This window comes from Trachurus trachurus (assembly GCF_905171665.1).
Source record: "Trachurus trachurus genome assembly, chromosome: 1".
NCBI classification, from domain to species: domain Eukaryota; kingdom Metazoa; phylum Chordata; class Actinopteri; order Carangiformes; family Carangidae; genus Trachurus; species Trachurus trachurus.
Window position 1 is genome coordinate 12,039,233 of NC_139891.1, and position 18,809 is coordinate 12,058,041.

An 18,809-nucleotide genomic window follows, 5' to 3' on the forward strand; every position below is an offset into this window, starting at 1 on the left:
TATCCTTTATTTCTCCCACAATGGGGAACTTTACAGCAGCAGACAACAGTGAAGGAAAACAGAACAGATACAGTAATAGGCATAAAGCAAAAAAACAAAAAGAGCAGTATTTGTAAGAAAAATATCTACATTTCTGCAGTGTACAATATAAACAAGAAATGATTAATTCTGTATAGATACTCTATCTGTAATTGTATGTATTTGTAAAAAGTATGTACAGTCTAGTACACAAAGTGAACAATTCTGTACAGGAATACAATATCAGTATATTGTACGTACACTGTGCATTGAATGTGGATGTGGATTGTCCAGATTACTACAATTGAAAACATACGTATAGTATATATATGAGCAATTTGAAAGTTTGTATAGTTACAAAAATGTATATGTGTGTCTTTATTATAGACGGAGATACATGGCTGTACTGTATTTGTAATGTTGTGTGATTATTTCTAATATTTTCGCAAAGCTATACTATGAACAATGATGCATTATTTACATTAACAAGTGGTCTTAAACATGCCTCACCACTGCACAATAGTTGATACAGAACAATTTTCTATACACGCTGGGGAAGTTTCTTTCACCATGTTGAGTCAGAACCCACAGATTTGTGAAATAAATTTGAAATATGTTTTTCCATGGAATCGGTTTTACTCTTTGTCATCTCTCTCTCTTCTGTTGAATCACACTTTCTTGTCAATGCAGATCTGTTTGAACAGTGTGCTTCATTTCTACATTGAGCTGATGATGCCAAAGAAAATAAATCAGGTATGTTGCACGAGTCGAGATCATCCCCACTTCCATTGTTATGACAAAACAGTATTAATGAATATAGATACATCCCTTTTGGAGGCGTGTCCCTTTGAGATGATGTGCAGGTATTCATCAAAGACAATAGTTCAAGAGTATATGTTTATGTCTTGAAATGCTCAATCAACACTTAACAGCTTACATGTATACAGGTCATCACATTTGACTGAGGTAAAAAGTAGTAATATCACCTCCTCTTATAGACAAAGATCCTGGTTTTAGTTATGGAACTTAAGGCATTTGTATGTTTTCTGTGCTTTCTTGCTCTTTCTGAGACTGAAGATCAATGTTGATCTCATGTCTGTTATATACAGTATATCTTTATATGTCTATATGGGGTGAAAGACTGGAAGCAGAGGGATACAGCTGACCTGGTTATATCTAATACAGCGGGGAAAATAAGTATTGAACACGTCAACATTTTTCTCAGAAAATATATTTCTAATTGAGCTATTGACATGAAATTTTCACCAGATGTCGGCATCAACCCAAGTAATGCACACATACAAAGAAATCCGAACATTAATGTCCATAAATTAAGTTATTTGTAATAAAGTGAAATGACACAGGGAATAAGTATTGAACACATGAAGAAAAGGAGGGGCAAACAGGTATGGAAAGCCAAGAAAGCAGCTGGAGTTTGTCAGTATTTAGAATGTAATCCTGTCTCCTATCAGTGCAAAGTAATATCTGCTGGTTTAGTCCTGATTGATGCCTTTTAAAAAGGTTTCTCACCACCAAGGTGTCAGACAATAAGTATTGCATGGTGGGCAATGGCAAAGGGCTGTCTAAGAGCTGTCTAAAGACCTACACAACCTTACTATTGCAAAACAGGAGTCAAAACAATAATCAGAAGGGTTCCCTAACAGTCCAGGACACTGGTGGAGAGCTTCAGAAAGACCTGGGATCAGCAGGTACAGTTGTTTCAGAGAAAACAATAAGTAATGCACTCAACCGCCATGGCCTCCATGCAAGCACACCATGCAAGACATGGCAGTTGAGTGCATTACTTATTGTTTTCTCTGAAACAACTGTACCTGCTGATCCCAGGTCTGTCTGAAGCTCTCCACCAGTGTCCTGGACTGTTAGGGAACCCTTCTGAATATTGTTTTGACTCTTCTGTCTGAAATCTTTGGTTGCGTAGGTCTTTATACAGCTCTTAGACAGCTCTTTGCCATTGCCCATCATGCAATACTTATTGTCTGACACCTTGGTGGTGAGAAACCTTTTTAAAAGGCATCAATCAGGACTAAACCAGCAGATATTACTTTGCACTGATAGGAGACAGGATTACATTCTAAATACTGACAAACTCCAGCTGTTTTCTTGGCTTTCCATACCTGTTTGCCCCTCCTTTTCTTCATGTGTTCAATACTTATTCCCTGTGTCATTTCACTTTATTACACATAACTTAATTTATGGACATTAATGTTCGGATTTCTTTGTATGTGTGCATTACTTGGGTTGATGCCGACATCTGGTGAAAATTTCATGTCAATAGCTCAATTAGAAATATATTTTCTGAGAAAAATGTTGACGTGTTCAATACTTATTTTCCCCGCTGTATGTTCCAAACTCCCTCTCCCTCCCTTGCACAAAAAGATGGTTAATAATATTTTTTGGTTCAGGTTCAGGGGAAAAGTATATATCAAATGGGATTGTTAAAAAAATGCTAATATGATATATTACACACAGTTAAAAGTAGGACTCCTACCTATTTTCTTACTCAAACATGTACCCATGCAAAAAAAAAAAGAGAAAAAAAAGAGGGGCGTGTGGGAGTTCTTGTGTGGAATTCTATTCATCCGCTCAATCATTCGAGATGGACTTTAAGTATAAGGAGGAATGAGGGCATACACACTGTCTCTCAGAACACACACACATAGTGTGGAGATAACACGCAGGAAACGTGTAGATCTAGACACAATATAATCTACTTAGTGTACACAGGGTGTTCTGATAGAGTGAGACTGGAGCAGTTCCAACATCTGAATAAGGTAAGAGTGTGTAAAGTTAATTAGTATTCTCTGTTTGTTATTAACTGTATTGGTAGCAATCTTACACCTATTGCACCACTTTAGAGTGATATTTCAGTACAGTGAATATCCAGATATCTAGAAGCATTATTGTTATCTGTTTGTTTAATGTTCTGTCCAGTTACTTCTCCCCCACTTGTTTTTCTGGTCTGACTTTTTTTCTTTCTCTTTGTTTCTCAGGATTCATTTGCCACTTGTTGCCTAATGCACCGGTTTATTCACAGACTTGTCTGGGCTTGACTACATTATTTCCTGTTTTTTGTGGTATTATTGCACAAAGTGGAGAAATTAACTCACCAGAATTGCTCCACTTGTTGAGTTGATGTGTGGAAATATCTTTACAGAGTGTGAGAAAAAGGTCAAGGAAAGAGTTCAAAGAGGCAGATAAAGGACCAAGGACAGTGTTGATAGGTCATCCTCTTCATCCATCATGGCTGCTAGGCAGACAGGCATGCTCCTGATGGTGGTGGTCCTCTCTGTGCTGGGCCTCATTCAATGCTTCCAGCCACTCTTCACATTTGATGGGAATTCAACCACACACCGTGACATCACCCAACGGGCAGTCCTCAGAAAGACGGCTGAGGTCTGCCGAGATATCGCTACTTCTGAGGGACGGGACATCAGCCTGACTGTAAGTTGTATTTTCTCACTGAAACTAGACAGATTGCACATTTTTGTAATTCTCTTCTCTTCTGTGAATTGGGGACAGCGTTTCCATATTATTAGTCATCATCAAAATAAAGTTGAAAAATGTAAATAAGTGCATCAATCATGACAGAATTTTTTTAATGGAAACTGGCATTATAGAAGCTATATTTGTACCCAGTGCTCACAGAGGAGGTTTTTTTTTTCCTTGAGACAAGGACATGAGAGTACAGTGTTTGTATTTTAAATGTTTATTCCACTACCACATCTCTTTGTCTCCAGATTGATGACAACCTGTCTGCTGACATGGTGCAAAGGGCCTGTGCCGTTACAGGTACTTCGACATCTCTCCTCTCCAGTGTCCTGTTCCAAACTGCAATTGCTAATATGTACTTCAGCAACGCAAAGGTGGACGTGGTGTATGCCCTGAGTGAGGAGCACCATTTTGATGATGAGACCTTTGAGGGAGGACGGGATATCATCACAGCAGGTACACATCAAACATTGCTTCTATCTTAAAGGTGGAGCTCATGATAATGGAGAAAAACTGACTCAGCAGCTAATCCAAAAAAAATATTTTCTTCAGAAGTTCTACCTCCCAAATGCATTGCACACTATTGAGGCAATGACACAATGGACTCAGAGCTTGTTATTTAGCCAGGGAGTAAATGCCCTTACTCAGTGATGAAGAGTCTTAGAACAAAAACATTATCAAACAAACATCCTCAAAAACATCCAAAACGCTAATTATGTAATTATCCTTCCCGTCCTGTGCATGACTACAAATATCTCCTGTAGTTGATTGGCTGAGCAACCGGTCAAACAAATTTCGATTCATTCTTTAATGTTAAATTGACTTCTTAACAGCCAATGTTTAAATTGGACAATAAACCACAAATTCTGTTTCCAACTCATGATGCCAAGGTATTTTTTTGTAACAGCTTAAACTTAAACACAAATGATTTATGGTTAGGATGGATCAATTCATCATTGCTATTCAGGACACAGTTGGCATTTTGCTTCTTCCCATGGTTTTCATACCAGCAACACACTGTCTTTCAAGTTTAGACCATGGTCTATTTGCATCTTGCCTAATAATGCAGCCTTTAATTCTTTCTGTGCTCTTCTGCTGTTGAGGTGTTGCTGCTGTGAAGGCCAGTGTGAAGCTGGAGAACTTTGTTGCTGGGAGATGGACTCTTGGAGGAGTCTGTCACACCTTACAGGTTAGCTTGATGGTTATTCTGTTGGGAATTTATTTTGACTGAATAGTAAAACATTAAATACGGTAATAGTGATGCTATTTCATATTCTGTATGTCAAGGACTTCTACAGCCACAGTAACTGGGTGGAGCTGGGGAACAATGCTCCTTACAGCACTCTGATCAAACCAGACCAGCCTCTTGAGAACCTGGCAGGTAGGATAGTCACGTAGGAGTCACGGTTTCAACAGCAACTCTTGTTCACAAAATATATGTTTTGTGAGAATGTCTCTGCGCTCCAGTGAAAGGTAACACAAGGGACACTGTCACCTTATCTGTCACCTTTCAGTCAACAAACATCCACCCTACTATGACTCACATGGCTTCATACATGCACACACAACCCCCCAAGTTGTTTGTCACCACACTTCATTCAGCACACAGGCCCATAGTTTAGCACTTGGTATTCAGTCAAATTAACCATTGAATACTGTTTATTCACACAAGGCTATATTTACATACAGACAAATTTCTCACTGTCTCCAAGTGATATAATGTGCAGGGCAAAACTTTTTCAAAATCTTTTGTTTCAGTTATTATCCTACAGTACATTTGCAAATACCCATGCCATTATGTGTGTGCATTACTGTATGTTTCCCTCTGTTTTACTCACTACACTTGCTGCAGACGTGAACACACCAACCTGTAGAAACTGTACAGGAGAGGACTGTGCTGACAACCTCCTGCCTGACCTGCTGCAGCAGGGGCTTCTCACCTCAGGCTACTTCAACATCTTCTCCTCAGAAAAACCTGAAGGTAACCAAGGGAGTTGTCTACTTTACGTTGTTTCATACTTTAAGGGACTGATTTACCGAATGCTTGTGTGCGTAAAAATGTGTGCAAACTTGATATCAAATATTCCCTATGCGCTGTCAGGTAAATGCAGCCACGGTGGATCTTTTGACCAGACAAGCAAACGTGACCCAGTGGGAGGAATCTCAAAGGATGACACTGGGTCAAGTCACGGCTCGCTTCATCACAAAGCAGCAGATTTGGCTGTGAATGCTACTATTGAGCTACTGGAGGACGTCAGAGTTGCTGTCGGAGACAAGAACTTCCTGCGGTATGGGTCACCTTCATCTGGACAACTCTGACTTAATACAAGAAAAATAAAAACATATAGCATTATAGCATGCAAAGGACATAAAAACACTCATTAACAACATAAAAAAGGTAGTTACTGTATGTCTTTTCTCCCCTTTTTTTGTACGCCTCTCTTCTTTCCCTCCAGACTGATGGGCCTCTCCCAGTCCTCCGTGCTGTGCTTTGTCATTGACACCACAGGAAGTATGGGTGATGACATCGCCGAAGCCAAGAGAGTGTCCTTCGAAATCATCGACAGTAAGAGGGGAACCCAGCAGGAGCCCTCTGCCTACATACTGGTACCTTTCAATGACCCAGGTGGGCGACTCACAAAGACAGATTTGTAGTTCAGTACAGAGAAGTCTCTCTCTGTCGTCTCTGTCTCCTAATAGCCACAGTGAAATTTGTAATTAAATGTGTGGCCTCACTTGTCTTTTCTATGTCCAGGCTTTGGACCTCTGGTTATGACAGCAAATGCAGATGTGTTTAAAGACAGCATCAACAAACTGTCTGCAAATGGAGGAGGAGACGTCCCAGAGTTGTGCTTGTCTGGCCTGCAGGTAATTGACAACAAGTTACTGCTGTTCTGCAATAATTACATGTTGTCATGATACAGTTAAAATTGTGATTGAGAGACATATACATTGGATATACAGTGAAGTGTATTTTTACAGTTTATCTTGATCTGTGTATGATTGACAGCTTGCCCTGACTGCAGCTCCACCCTCCTCTGAAATCTTTGTTTTCACTGACGCTCCAGCTAAAGATGCTGATCTGAAAAGCACCATCACTGCCCTCATAGAGAGCAGAAAGACTGTGGTAAGTGTTACATTTTATCATCCTTCATCCCGCGGGGGGGAAAAAAATAGTGGGCTTATGTATCATATCACAAGTTTTTTTTTCTCCTAATTTAGGTAACATTCATGTTGACCGATGTCCTGGCGAGTAGACGGCGCCGAAGCATACAAGGTGCGGGTCCACGTGCAATGAGCCAGTCGGACGCCCAGCTGTACCGAGACCTGGCCCGAGCCTCTGGAGGTCAGGCCATTGAGGTCACAAAGTCTGATCTCTCGGTTGCTACAACGGTTATAGAGGATTCATCAGCCAGTGCTGTGGTGAGACAATGAATCAACAGCTGACTGAGGATGATGTCGTACCATATATGTATGTACAAATGTGAGGCCCCTGTTCCTTCGTTTTTCAGGTGACAGTTTTCCAGGTAGTGAAGAATCCTGGGGCTCCTGATAACTTTACATTCACTGTCGATGGTTCATTGAGGAACATGACTGTGTACGTCACCGGAGCCTCCTCTCTCTCATTCAGTCTCACCAGCCCCACAGGTGTCATTATTATTGCTAATGTTGTTCCATCTACCAGATCAAAAAGATCTTTCGTTTTTGTACTATAAGCAGTGTCAGTGGTAACATGTTTGCGTTTCCTCCAGGTGTATCTCAGAGCTCCAGCGAGTCCAGTGGTGCTCTGGCATCTCTAACCACAGCAGGAAACCTGCGTCGTTTAAGCCTCAACACTGACAATCAAACAGGATCCTGGCAAATCAGCGTCAACTCCAATAGTCCCTACTCTGTTAAGGTCACAGGTCGGTCATGTTATTTAATGGGTTAGGCTGTGTTTGGCTGTTTTGCTGCAGTTGTAAGTCTGTTTTTATTTGTGTGTGTGTACAGGTCAAAGTTCAGTGAACTTCATTTTTAACCTTGTGGAGGCGTTTGAAGGAGCCCACGGGGACTTCAGTCTTAAGGAGGGTCGACCTCTCTCAGGTCAGACCACTTTTATCATTTTTCCTATTCATTTATGTTTCCTCCTGCATTTTGAAACAGTCATCATCATATAGCAGATTATCTTCTTAATCTGTGTGATGATATACTATGATACACCTCAAGCTTTTCTTGTCTCAATTGCAGGTGGAAATGCCAGCCTCTTGGTCTCTGTGACAGGGAGTGACGCAGTAAAGCTCACAGAGGTCACTCTGTTTGACAGCTCAGGGCCAACCGTGGTCAATGGATCAGTACAGGCAAGTTGGATGTTCCACTTGATAAACTTTTCTTTTTTTTTCACCAATAATGGAAAATATTTTCACCGTTAAATGCAGTCATTGGGTGTGGATGATACCACTTTGCCTCCTGGCAACTGACATTCACATCTTTAATACTGGAATATTTTTAAAATCCTGTGACTAAAACAAAGCCAAAGGCAAGTTGGTGACTCCTGGCTGCAGGAGGTTTTATGTCTCTAGAGCTGTCTCCATACAGCAAATGAATTGGACACAAAGAAAGACAGAGGGGGTAGCAGTTGGAGATGGAGTTCAAAAAAGAGAAAATTGCTCCATGTACGTTCCACTCTTTAACAATTCGTGCTCCACACGTGCTTCACAGGCGATGGGAAGCGGCAACTTCCTGGTGACATTCACTGAGGTCCCAGCAGGTGACTTCGTGGTCCGCCTGAAAGGAGAGGACGGCAGCTCCAGCTCCAGATCTACACCGAGCAGCTTCCAGAGACAGGCCTCCACACAGATCAAGACCTCCAGCATCTCTGTTACTGTGAGCACACTCGGATTCTGTTGTCTACCTCAGTGAAGCAGAAAGAAGTGTTAATCCCTTCGAACCTCATATTTCTGTTTTACTTTCCTAACCCCTTTCCCTCCGCTTGTACAGTCTCAAGGAAACAATACCAGTGCAGAACCCGGCTCCACCATCTCCATCCCTTTCACCGTCGCCACAACCACCAACGGGGTCGTCAACGACTCTGCAACCGGGACGTTTACAGTACGAGCCAACAATGACCGCAGCTACACCTCCGCTTCCCCCAGTACTGTCACCATAGAGGCAGGAAGTGGAGGCACAGCCAACGGCACTGTGACCTTAACTGTACCGTCCACTGCGGCATCAGGAACAGACGTAACCCTGACCATTGAGGCAGAAAATGCAGCTGCCACTGACATCAACTACGCTGTGCTCAGGTTTTCTGTGGCCGCCAAGGTAACAGAAAAGACAGGATTTGATGATAAAGGTTTTTAATCAACATTTTCGATTTAATGTAATTCCTGTTACATTTTTTTCATCTCTCCAACCTCTGTTTGTGTCTAGGTGACAGATTTCACCCGGCCCGTGTGCCAGGTGGTCAGTACATCAGCCGTCTGTTCCTCCTCTTCATCACTCTGTGCTTCCTCCCAGTGGGAATTCATTGCTAACCTCACCGATGGCGTCAACGGGACTGGCATTGAAAGCGTCACCATCCGCCAAGGGAACGGCACCCTCAACACCAGCACAGTGGCTGGAGCAGAGGGCGAGAACATCACGGTGGCTACCTACAGCGCCTCCTGCTGTTCACAGAACGTAGAGCTCGCTATGGTGGACAAAGTAGGAAACGTGGGGACGTGTACGGGACAGGCCAGAGAATCTACCACAGCTGCACCTGTGACTACAACTGCAACTAACACAACGTCCACTGGAGGGCTCACTTTGAGCATATCACGCTGTCTCTGGATCAGTGTTGTAGCTTCTCTCCTCTGGAAGTAAAAGACAGATGTAAATCACACTTTAAATACAGCACACAACTTATCATCTCTGCTTCAAGAGGATAGATTCATATTCTGTCTTTGTGATTTGGATGTATGAAAAATTGCAGTAACTTTTGTACAATTTTTATTCCTTTTGGTGTGTTGTGATATTGTACTTCTCTCTTACAAATAATAATACAAAGTAGTTTCCATTTCTTTTACTTTACTTACTTTACATTTCCTCTTATGTGAAACTTGATGGGAAATTTTGGACACACAGTTGTAGTGAGGGGGGAATAGGATTTCTACAGAAGTATTCTTTTTGGTGACTTTGCTTCATTGGTTGGTCTCATGGTTTCTTTGATAAACAGTGATGAACAATAGACTGAGTTCCATTCTTTTCAGCATCCTTGCAAAAAACCAGTCAGACATTCATTATTATCTGTTAGGGACATGTTTACACTGTTCAATTTCCAATTCAGTTTTATTTGTATGATACCAACCAAGCTACTTTCCAGGGTTAGGTGAACGTTACAGGTACATGGAGAGCAACCAACAGCAAACAGAGTCTGACTCAGAGAGGGGAGGAAGATCAAAAGTACACACATATGGTCAACATATACATTGTGACAATGATATGTGCATAAGTACCACGGAAACTGGATGTGGTAAAACATTTTTATGAGAAAAATATGTCCAATTCCTGTACAGCATGTGTCACTGCCACAAGAGAAAGACAGAAATATAGTGTGGTGTGTATCTTCTGTCAAACCTGCCCTCAGTTTCCTGTTTTTAATCACACACAAGCACTAAGCTACAGTATTAAGTGGGGGTCTCAACACACTGGCATCACAAGAACAAAGTGAAGTGGTGATAGACGTAGTGGATCAACAGCTGGATATTTCTGTTGATGTAGAGGAACCATAGTGTGATTACCTCAAGAGAAAAAGGATGGTTAGAGTATCAGAAAATATTTACGCAAATGAAAATGAGATCATCCACTTTTTGGACACCAATGGAACTCGATATGGACACTCAGGTAATGAATACTCAGTTTTGTAAAAAAAAAAAAAAATTAAATTAAATTAAATTAAAATAAAAAAACTAAATATTATTACAGTTATTACAGATATTGACTGCATGTTCCTGCAAACACAGCATGTTAAGATTATTTATACACTGATAGACAAAAAATAGAGAGCGGACTATATTTTACTTGTTAATTCAAATACAGTAAATGGCAAAACAGCAAAGCAGGAGAAAGCTGATCCCAATATCAGCTTGCTGCCAGCCACTGTATTACAGGCAGCCAGAGTACTGGCACAGAGGCAGAGGCCTGAGCTGCTGTGCACAGGGCACAGTAAAAAAAAAAAAAGGTTTGGTTGTAGAATCAAATATCCATTCAAATGTACTCTTAATTTGAATATTTCCAGGGTATTATTTTCCCATCAGAACAGTACAGTAACTCATACAGCTCATTCAGCCATTGAGAAAAAGGAAAGTGCTCAAGATGCACTGAGGATATTCTACATGAAGCAAATGTTTAGGGTAAGCATCTTTTAAAAGTGTCTAAAACACTTTTCTGCTGGCCCCTATGCTCACCAGCACAATGGCTGTGCTGGTGCACATTCTCCCTCCCGACTCACACCATATACTGTATCTCTAAGTAGTATTCCCTTTGGATCAAAAGAAACCCACAATGTCGGATCAATACAACAGTAAAATATGATAACTATTATATATAGGCATGCCTATATTTCCCATTATGGGAAAATAGCACCATCTGCTGTAAAAATGAAATAACATCACAGAATGCATGATTGTTTTTTGTAAAAACAATTAGCCAATTATCCAAGTCTGGTTTAAAAAAAAATCCCCCAGCCATTTGACATTTGTTTTTCAGAAAAAAATTAACTTTTTGTGGGATTTTTTATTTTCATTAGAAAAAAACAAACAAAAATCAGTGACATCAAGGAATCAAACAATTCAACGGTTAAAATCCTCAGAAGTATTCAATATTTGGTAGTTTTGGACAGAGGAGAAGTGGTTTAAGAGATGTATGCAAAAAAAAAGCAGAAAAAATATTAATCTGTTAGATTTTTAGAGCAGCTTTTCGGAAGTGGATATTTTTGTCCAAAGCGGTACGAGTAAGATGGGCCCTGAAGGTTAAATGAACATAATTTCTTGGACTCTTTCTTGGTTGTCCTGGGCCATGCAGCTTATGATGTGTTGATGTGACTGTATTTGAATTCACCCTGAGGAAAAAACATATGATAACTGATGACTTCTACTCTCAGATGGTGAATATGTAAAGAAGAGTTCCTGCAGAGCTGCTGCAGTGTTTCTGGGTCTCCTGTGTCTTCTCCTCCTGGCTGGACTCATGACTCTGTTTTTTCTCTGTGAGTACTTTGTTACCATGTTACTAGCACAATAAGCACATGCACAAAGCAGTTAAAGAGGCACGCAAGCTAACAGTGTTTGTTCATTTTATCTGTGCCAAACACAGTCAACCAAGGAAACTCTGAGTGGGACGAGAGGATGGTCCAGTTACACAACAACCTGACAAAAGAATTAGAGAACAGACAACAAGAGAAGAGAACATTTTTAGGTAATTGTTAATTGTTCAATGTTTGTACATGTACTATAAATCCCTCAAAGTAGGTTATGACCTTCATTGTGGTAAACAATTGCACCAATGATTACTAAAAGCACAGAGAGCACAGAGAGTCAAAGGCTTATAGGCCTATATCACACCTGCTCCATTTGTCACACACTGGCTCAATGAAAGTGACCAGGAGGGAGACCGCACAAAATTAAACAGGAACAAATCATTTATTATATCTAAAACATAAAACAAACACACAATGAGGTGTAAAAGTCTGCAAGTGTTATCGTGAAATTCATGAATGCAATGGATGGGTCATTTGTGATGATCTGTGTGCTGTGGAGGTGTTGGATGTCACCAGATGAAGGGAAGAGAGCAAATGAGCATGTGGTCCAACTTTTATAGGGTGGAGGGCCCAGGTCAAAGTCAATGTCAAATCATAGTTTTTTTGTTGACCCATTACCTCACCTTCTATTCTACGTAGCTCTGTTCCTGCCATACGTTTAGCTCACTAAAGGTTGAATGGGCAGATAACCACACCATTGCTCCCCAAATAAACCCTTTTAATATTTCTGTGAAATCCATTACAGGCAGAGGTTGTGAGTGCTGGAGAAGGTTTGGCACCAAGTTTTATTATGTATCTAATGAGCAGAGGACGTGGCAGGAGAGCAGAGACCAGTGTCTGGAGAGAGGAGCTGATTTGGTGATCATCAATAGTAAAGAAGAACAGGTGAGACGAAAACATCTCCTGTAATTTTATGAAAATGTATAATGTGTTTTTGTTACTTATTTAAGTGCAGCATCGGTGACACACATGAAGAAACCATGTTTAAGATGTCAATTCTCATATTTTTTCTTTTGAATAGGAATTTCTGATTGGATTGAAAACAAGAGTTTGGATTGGGCTGACTGACCAACTTCAGGAGAATGTCTGGAAATGGGTGGATGGGACGAAGCTAATGAATGAAAGGTATCAAAACACAAAAAGTCATGCTGTTGTGTTACTATCCTAATCTTAGCTACCTAGGATTAAACACAAAGATCAGCTGAGGCTGATGGGAATGGCTAGGTGTTTGGTCATAAACCAAAGTACTGCACCAACTACTATTTTGACCTGATGATGGCACAGGATAAAAAGTCAGAGAATCATTGTGATTATGAGTCATCTTCAGGGGAACGTGAGTACAGAATGTCCATCTCAAACCTGAAAGCAGCAGTATAAGGGAGAATATTTTGACTTAAGTTGAGTTGAGTAAAATCATTTATATTGACTCTGATCTGGATTTGAAAATGTATTTACATCTACATGTCTGTTCAGGTTTTAGTTTCAATCCACTAGATGTATTAACATTTATCCCCAAACTTAAATTCTCCATACAATAATACCCATAAAAGCTGTATTATTTGAGCAATCAGCAGTTCATATAATGCACAGAAAAGACAGAAAAGAGTGTGTGAAGACAAATGATTTTTATTCCTGATTTTTTTATCTCCTCACAGTTATTGGCGACCTTCGCAGCCTGACAACAGTGGAAACGAGGATTGTGTAGAAATTAGAATGACTGGCGATGAACCATTAGCCCAGTGGAATGACTTACCTTGTTCATATAAAAATAACTGGATATGTGAAACAAATTATGTGTAACAGAAAATGTGACCATTACATGTGCTAATAGTCTGATAACAATTGATTGAGGGGAGGCTGGGAAGAGTTTTTGAATGGGACAGTTGTAACACTTCCAATTTCAGGAGCAAGCCCTTATTGTGACTTTTCTTTATAATAGCACATTTTGTTCAGTTTTATTTTTATGTTCTAATCTAATGTGTTCTTATTACTGCTATGCCTGACTGCAATTAATATACTTTCTCTACTCTCTACTCCCCTGGAGTTTGAGTCTAAATTAGAGTCCTGTTCTAAGGTTGCTCATTTTGTCTGTGATCCCAAATATACGTAGTTAATATTGTCTGTGATGTTATGTTGTGTTTCACTGCCCTTCTCAAAGAGTAATTATTTATCTGATGTGTGTTTATTGTCCCTAATGAGAACGTCATGGCCCTACTAACAACATGAATGTTTGTTGATTTTACAGACAGGCTGAAACATATATGTAGTAGCCCATGTACACTTCGGGAAACTGAATTGTCATTGATTGTTTTTTTTTACTTTAATCTTAAATAATCTAAAACAAAAAAAACAACAATATTGTCTACTGTTTTCATTGATTGTTGGTACTATACACAATTTCTATGTGTTATGTACAGTATACTGCTGTTTTCAATTCAACAACCTTAACCACTGCATATAGAGCTGCTGCCATCTGGTAGTGACAGTGATGTTGTTTACAGTACATAAGGTGTGTCATCTATTCCTTGCTGCTATTTTACCCATCTTCCCATTATTTTGTCTGTGGTCGTAAACTGAGGTTTGGCTTTAAAACTGTGCAGGTACAGTAGCACCTACCTACTGGTGCTACCACGTCATCAGTGATAAGAGAGAGATGACAAAACTACATTATTAATACAGTATGTATCAGCAGATGAGACTTAAAATGATAATTTCTGCTGAGCTGTTTTAGTGTAGTGTAGTAGGAGCTGGACTGGCTGTGGGAGATTCGCTGTGGTCAGCAGTGTCAGTGTGGATATTTTTCTTAAGCAGAGATCAAGTATTTGCTGTTATGTTGAAGTCCTCAGGACCTGTACAGCAGCATTAAACTGCAGCAGATGGACAAGGTGGGGAGGCACTTAAAGGGAAAATTTGGGTTGTTTGATGTGAGGTTGTGTGAGGTTCTCATATAAACACGGTTCATTACCTGCAGTAGAATCTAATCAGAATACTCTGTTTGGAAAGTCAAACAGCAGCAACAGCAGACTTGCAGAGTTATGTGTTGCTGTGCACAGAGCCCCACATCACACAGCCCTATTAAAAAACAACAACTGTCCCTTTAAGGAAGGGTTACTTGTAACCTGGTAACTTGTATGGCAAATAAATAAACAACACTGTTGCAATAGCTAGTAAAGTTTATTTGTCTATTTCAGAAAAAAGTAAAGCAACTATTACAACAAAGAACCAAATGAACCTCAAAGGGCAGTAAAAATATAACAAATACAATAATAGTTATAGTGGAAGAACTACGAGCGACTTCCAGCAGCCGATCAAGAACGGCACCTCTGGAGCCTGTTTCACAAAGAAGGATTGATGAGGAACTGGATAAGCCAAACTACAGCTGGTCTTGGACACAGACAGTAGTACAGTGCAGTTCTCCAGCCTACTCAGTGATCCTGCATGGTGAGACAGGTCCCAGTTATCAGGAGACAGCACAACAGCCTGGCCGAATGCAAACTGCATCAGGAAGAGGGGAGGATGGGGTGCACAGCTTGGTCCTTTTATCCTTCAAACGATACAGCAACCACAAAATCAAAATACAGCAAGGAAACAACAGAAAAGCCAATCACCTCTCAATTAATATGGCAAGTAAATGTCAAAGCAGCCACCCAAGAAAAGCTTCATTTTGCTTTACAACTTGTACAAATAATTTTGCCCTGCAGAGTCACCAAAAGCAACTGGATAGTCAAAATAACACCACTACAATGAGGAGTGTTGATACTCGATTGCAAAGAGTAAACTTAACTGAATGCAATATCCTCAATAGATGACAATGACTTAATAGATACAGACACGTATTACTCCCTAGATTAAAACAAACTTTTACTATATGTCTGTGAATGTGTCATTGTCTCACAAACACTGAATAATTTTCTTCTCCATTTCAGATCAATGACCACATTCATGTTTAAATCAGCAATGCAACAGATTCAATGTAAGAAACCTACTCTATTAGTCATTAACAACAGTATTTACAATACCTAACATGTTACTCTTTTAAACAGAGCAGAGCTTTATGTTACACAGTTGGATATTTTGCATTATTTTTTTATAGCCCATGGCAGATCAAACATATCCCTGGATCTCTGTGTTCCTGACAAGAGAGATGGTCAATACCAGAGGTGTTAAGTACTGTATGTATAATCTATACATAATCGATAAATACAGAGGGCTAGTGACTGGTATATAACATTTTTATCCTCAAAAGGCAAAGACAAAAGCTACAGTTACAGATAAATAGCTACAGTTGGTTTTGTTTTTTCTTAACAAAAGCAAGTGAGAAACTGTACATAATATTAACAATATTTTATGGCGAGACCACTGAGGACTCTCTCTTCAACCTGCTTTCTTTGAAGTCATTATGCTGTATTATAGGACTTTGGTCCAACAAACCCAGCAAGACTGTAATGTAACACATTCCTTCATTGTCAAATAAGGTGTCAAAGACTGGAAAGTGCAAAATGCATTTTGCGCTGTTAGAAGTAATTGGTATGAATAGGGGAACAAAAATGCATCGGTTTCCTAAAAAAAACATAATGACAAGTTAGCCCTGTAATTTGAAAGTCTGATGATGCAGTTTGATATGAATGATTTCATCTGATTATGTAGTCGTTCAGCTACTGTGTGTGGGGGGCTGTACCCCATTTGTATTCTAGGTTAAAATGTAATAACTCTGATAGAAAACAGGCAAAGAGATGCAATGAAATTTTGTGTTTCTCTTGCTAAATTATAAGAGATTTTGGTTTACACACATGTAGGTGACTATACAATTGTTGCATGCAGAGGCACTGAGTTGAAAGAGTTCATAGGCCTACAGTATATTTTCTGGGCATGCTTACGTTTCACTGAAAATCAGCATTTTCTGCTTTACAAAATTAGAACCGAGCTTCCAAAGTTAGCATTCACTTTTTTTTTCAAACAGTTGCATCACCAAATGTACTGTACCAATCCAGCCATATATATACATATATATACTTCACATAATATGTATATGTTGTGATCATTCCATGCAGCATATAAAAACCCTTTCTTTGAATAATATCACTGTGAGGAAGAAAAGGGTTTTCCATCAGAAGAATAACTTTCTATCTTCATAATTTGCTTTAGATGGAAATCAGCAGTACAAGCCCAGCACAAACAATGGGTCACCGCAAAGGATGCTCCTTTGTCAAAATGCCATTGAAGTACTGGCTCACCATCAACAACCAGCACTGACTACAAAAAAGTATCATCATTTCTGCAAATGCTATGCGGCTAACAAAGCACATACTCAAGTCAGCTTGATGCACGTGCCGTTCTCCTCAAATCACGCTTTGGATTTTTATCACCTCCACTGTGCACAAAGATCAGTCACCGCTTAAAACCTCTTCAAAATGGCCTTGTTCCTACATATGACATTCAAATGATTTGCTGATTTGATAAAATTGGATGATGTTTGTGACAATGAGATGTCCAGCATTATTTCAGGCAACATTTGACTTTACTTTTTTTGTTTTTTTGGTGGTTGTTGTACTGACCTCTCAGTCAACTTGAGTAAGATATATGCAGTAATAAACTTCAACAAATTTAGTTATACTGTAGAGTCACTTAACTGTCATGCTAGAACTACAATGCAGATATAACAACAGCTTAACCTAAAATGTTACTGCTAATATGCAAATGCTCCAAGGTTTCTGATGTGTAAACATTATAAGGGTTAAGTAGACTGATATAGAATATACAATAGTTGTTGTATATCTGTGGAGGTATAAAATGTGGCATTTTGGCAATAAGCAGGGTGAGAAAAGTATAGTAACATCCCTGCCTTTGGAGTGTGAGCCAGATAGAGGAGGGGTAGACCTGAGGTGTAAACTCTCGCGACTGTACTGATCTTGCATTCTGTTGTGTAATTGGAGTTTGGGATGGACAAAGATGGATGCAAATTGATCCACAGGCCTGTTTGGATGGCCCAGGATACAATTGCTAGGTGGTGGCTTCATGAGGGCACTTGGCTGTCTTTCTCGTGTGTGTTAGTCTAATATTAAGTCTACTGTGCTACTCCACTTTTCTAACATTGATTTATTTTCTAATTTGTTACATACAGTCATTTTACAGACTGAAAAGGGATTACATTTGCCACACATTGTCAGAACTAATAAACACCACTGATTATGTGGTGTTAAGGCAACTACATAGTTCAATAGCTTGAGAACAATCAGCTCATCTGATTGAAGAAACAACTAAGGAAACAATGAGTATCATTTATTCATATAACATAAGGAACTTACGCTCAACCAAAATAATCATGGACGCTCTTTGTTTGATTAGACATCACAGGTGGTTGTTGCCATAGATAAGACATGTAGCTGGCTGCACTCACAGCAAGAGGAAGTCAGGGGCCACGTCAGGGTGGCTGGGCCTACAGCTGCCTGTGTGGTATCAATTACAACGATGAAGACATCTAGAGCAATTGCTGTGTCATTGGAAAATCATTGGATATGGCTAGAGAACTTGAACATCTGGGCACTGGTGTTTGGAGGTTAGGCTAGTCTCATTGGGCTACTAAGACAATTGGGTTGGTTGGTTAGTTTAAGTGAAGCAAAGGGTTTGACATCCCAAGGTCCCTCTACTGTTCATCCATCTCAGCAAGATCAGAGTTGGATGAAGGTGGCGTGGATGCCTGGAGGTGGTTTGAAACAGGAAGCGGGCTCGGGGTAGAGCCCTCGGGGGCGCCACTTGGGGCAGGGTCAGGAAGGGTCAGGGTTTCTGGAGCTGACTTTTTGCGGGGTCGGTCCTTGGGGACAGAGAGGGACTCGGGCGCATCAGTGCACATGGGAGTGGAGGGAGCGCTGGCGGGGCCGGTGAGGGCACAGGAGGACAGGGGCGTCTCGCTGATGGAGATGGACGGGGGAAACATCCCGATCTTCTGGTTGGTGGCCTCCTGGATGGCACGCTCAAATTCTCTCACCTCATCCATTGTCATGTCTGGATA

At 40.2% G+C, this 18,809-nt stretch overlaps 2 protein-coding genes across 2 annotated transcripts in view; one reads left to right on the forward strand and one right to left on the reverse strand.

Annotated features, from left to right (window-relative positions):
- Positions 1–3,279: 3,279 nt before the first annotated feature.
- Positions 3,280–9,369, forward strand: vwa10.2 (von Willebrand factor A domain containing 10, tandem duplicate 2; the record flags this gene model as incomplete). Its single annotated transcript, XM_083982855.1, has 17 exons — positions 3,280–3,480; positions 3,777–3,984; positions 4,632–4,717; positions 4,816–4,909; positions 5,381–5,509; positions 5,630–5,816; positions 5,985–6,154; positions 6,284–6,396; positions 6,539–6,655; positions 6,751–6,951; positions 7,041–7,176; positions 7,281–7,433; positions 7,519–7,611; positions 7,756–7,865; positions 8,227–8,391; positions 8,506–8,829; positions 8,938–9,369. The coding sequence occupies 17 exons, from the start codon at positions 3,280–3,282 to the stop codon at positions 9,367–9,369; spliced, it is 2,919 nt and encodes a 972-aa protein (XP_083838981.1).
- A 5,586-nt stretch (positions 9,370–14,955) lies between these two features.
- Positions 14,956–18,809, reverse strand: part of LOC311004848 (cytoplasmic phosphatidylinositol transfer protein 1-like) — a 73,379-nt gene continuing 69,525 nt past the window's right edge. The window contains exon 9 of the mRNA XM_083997029.1: positions 14,956–18,802. Coding sequence (XP_083853155.1) covers positions 18,444–18,802 — 359 coding nt within the window. The 3' untranslated portion in view covers positions 14,956–18,443. The remainder of the gene's footprint in view (positions 18,803–18,809) is intronic.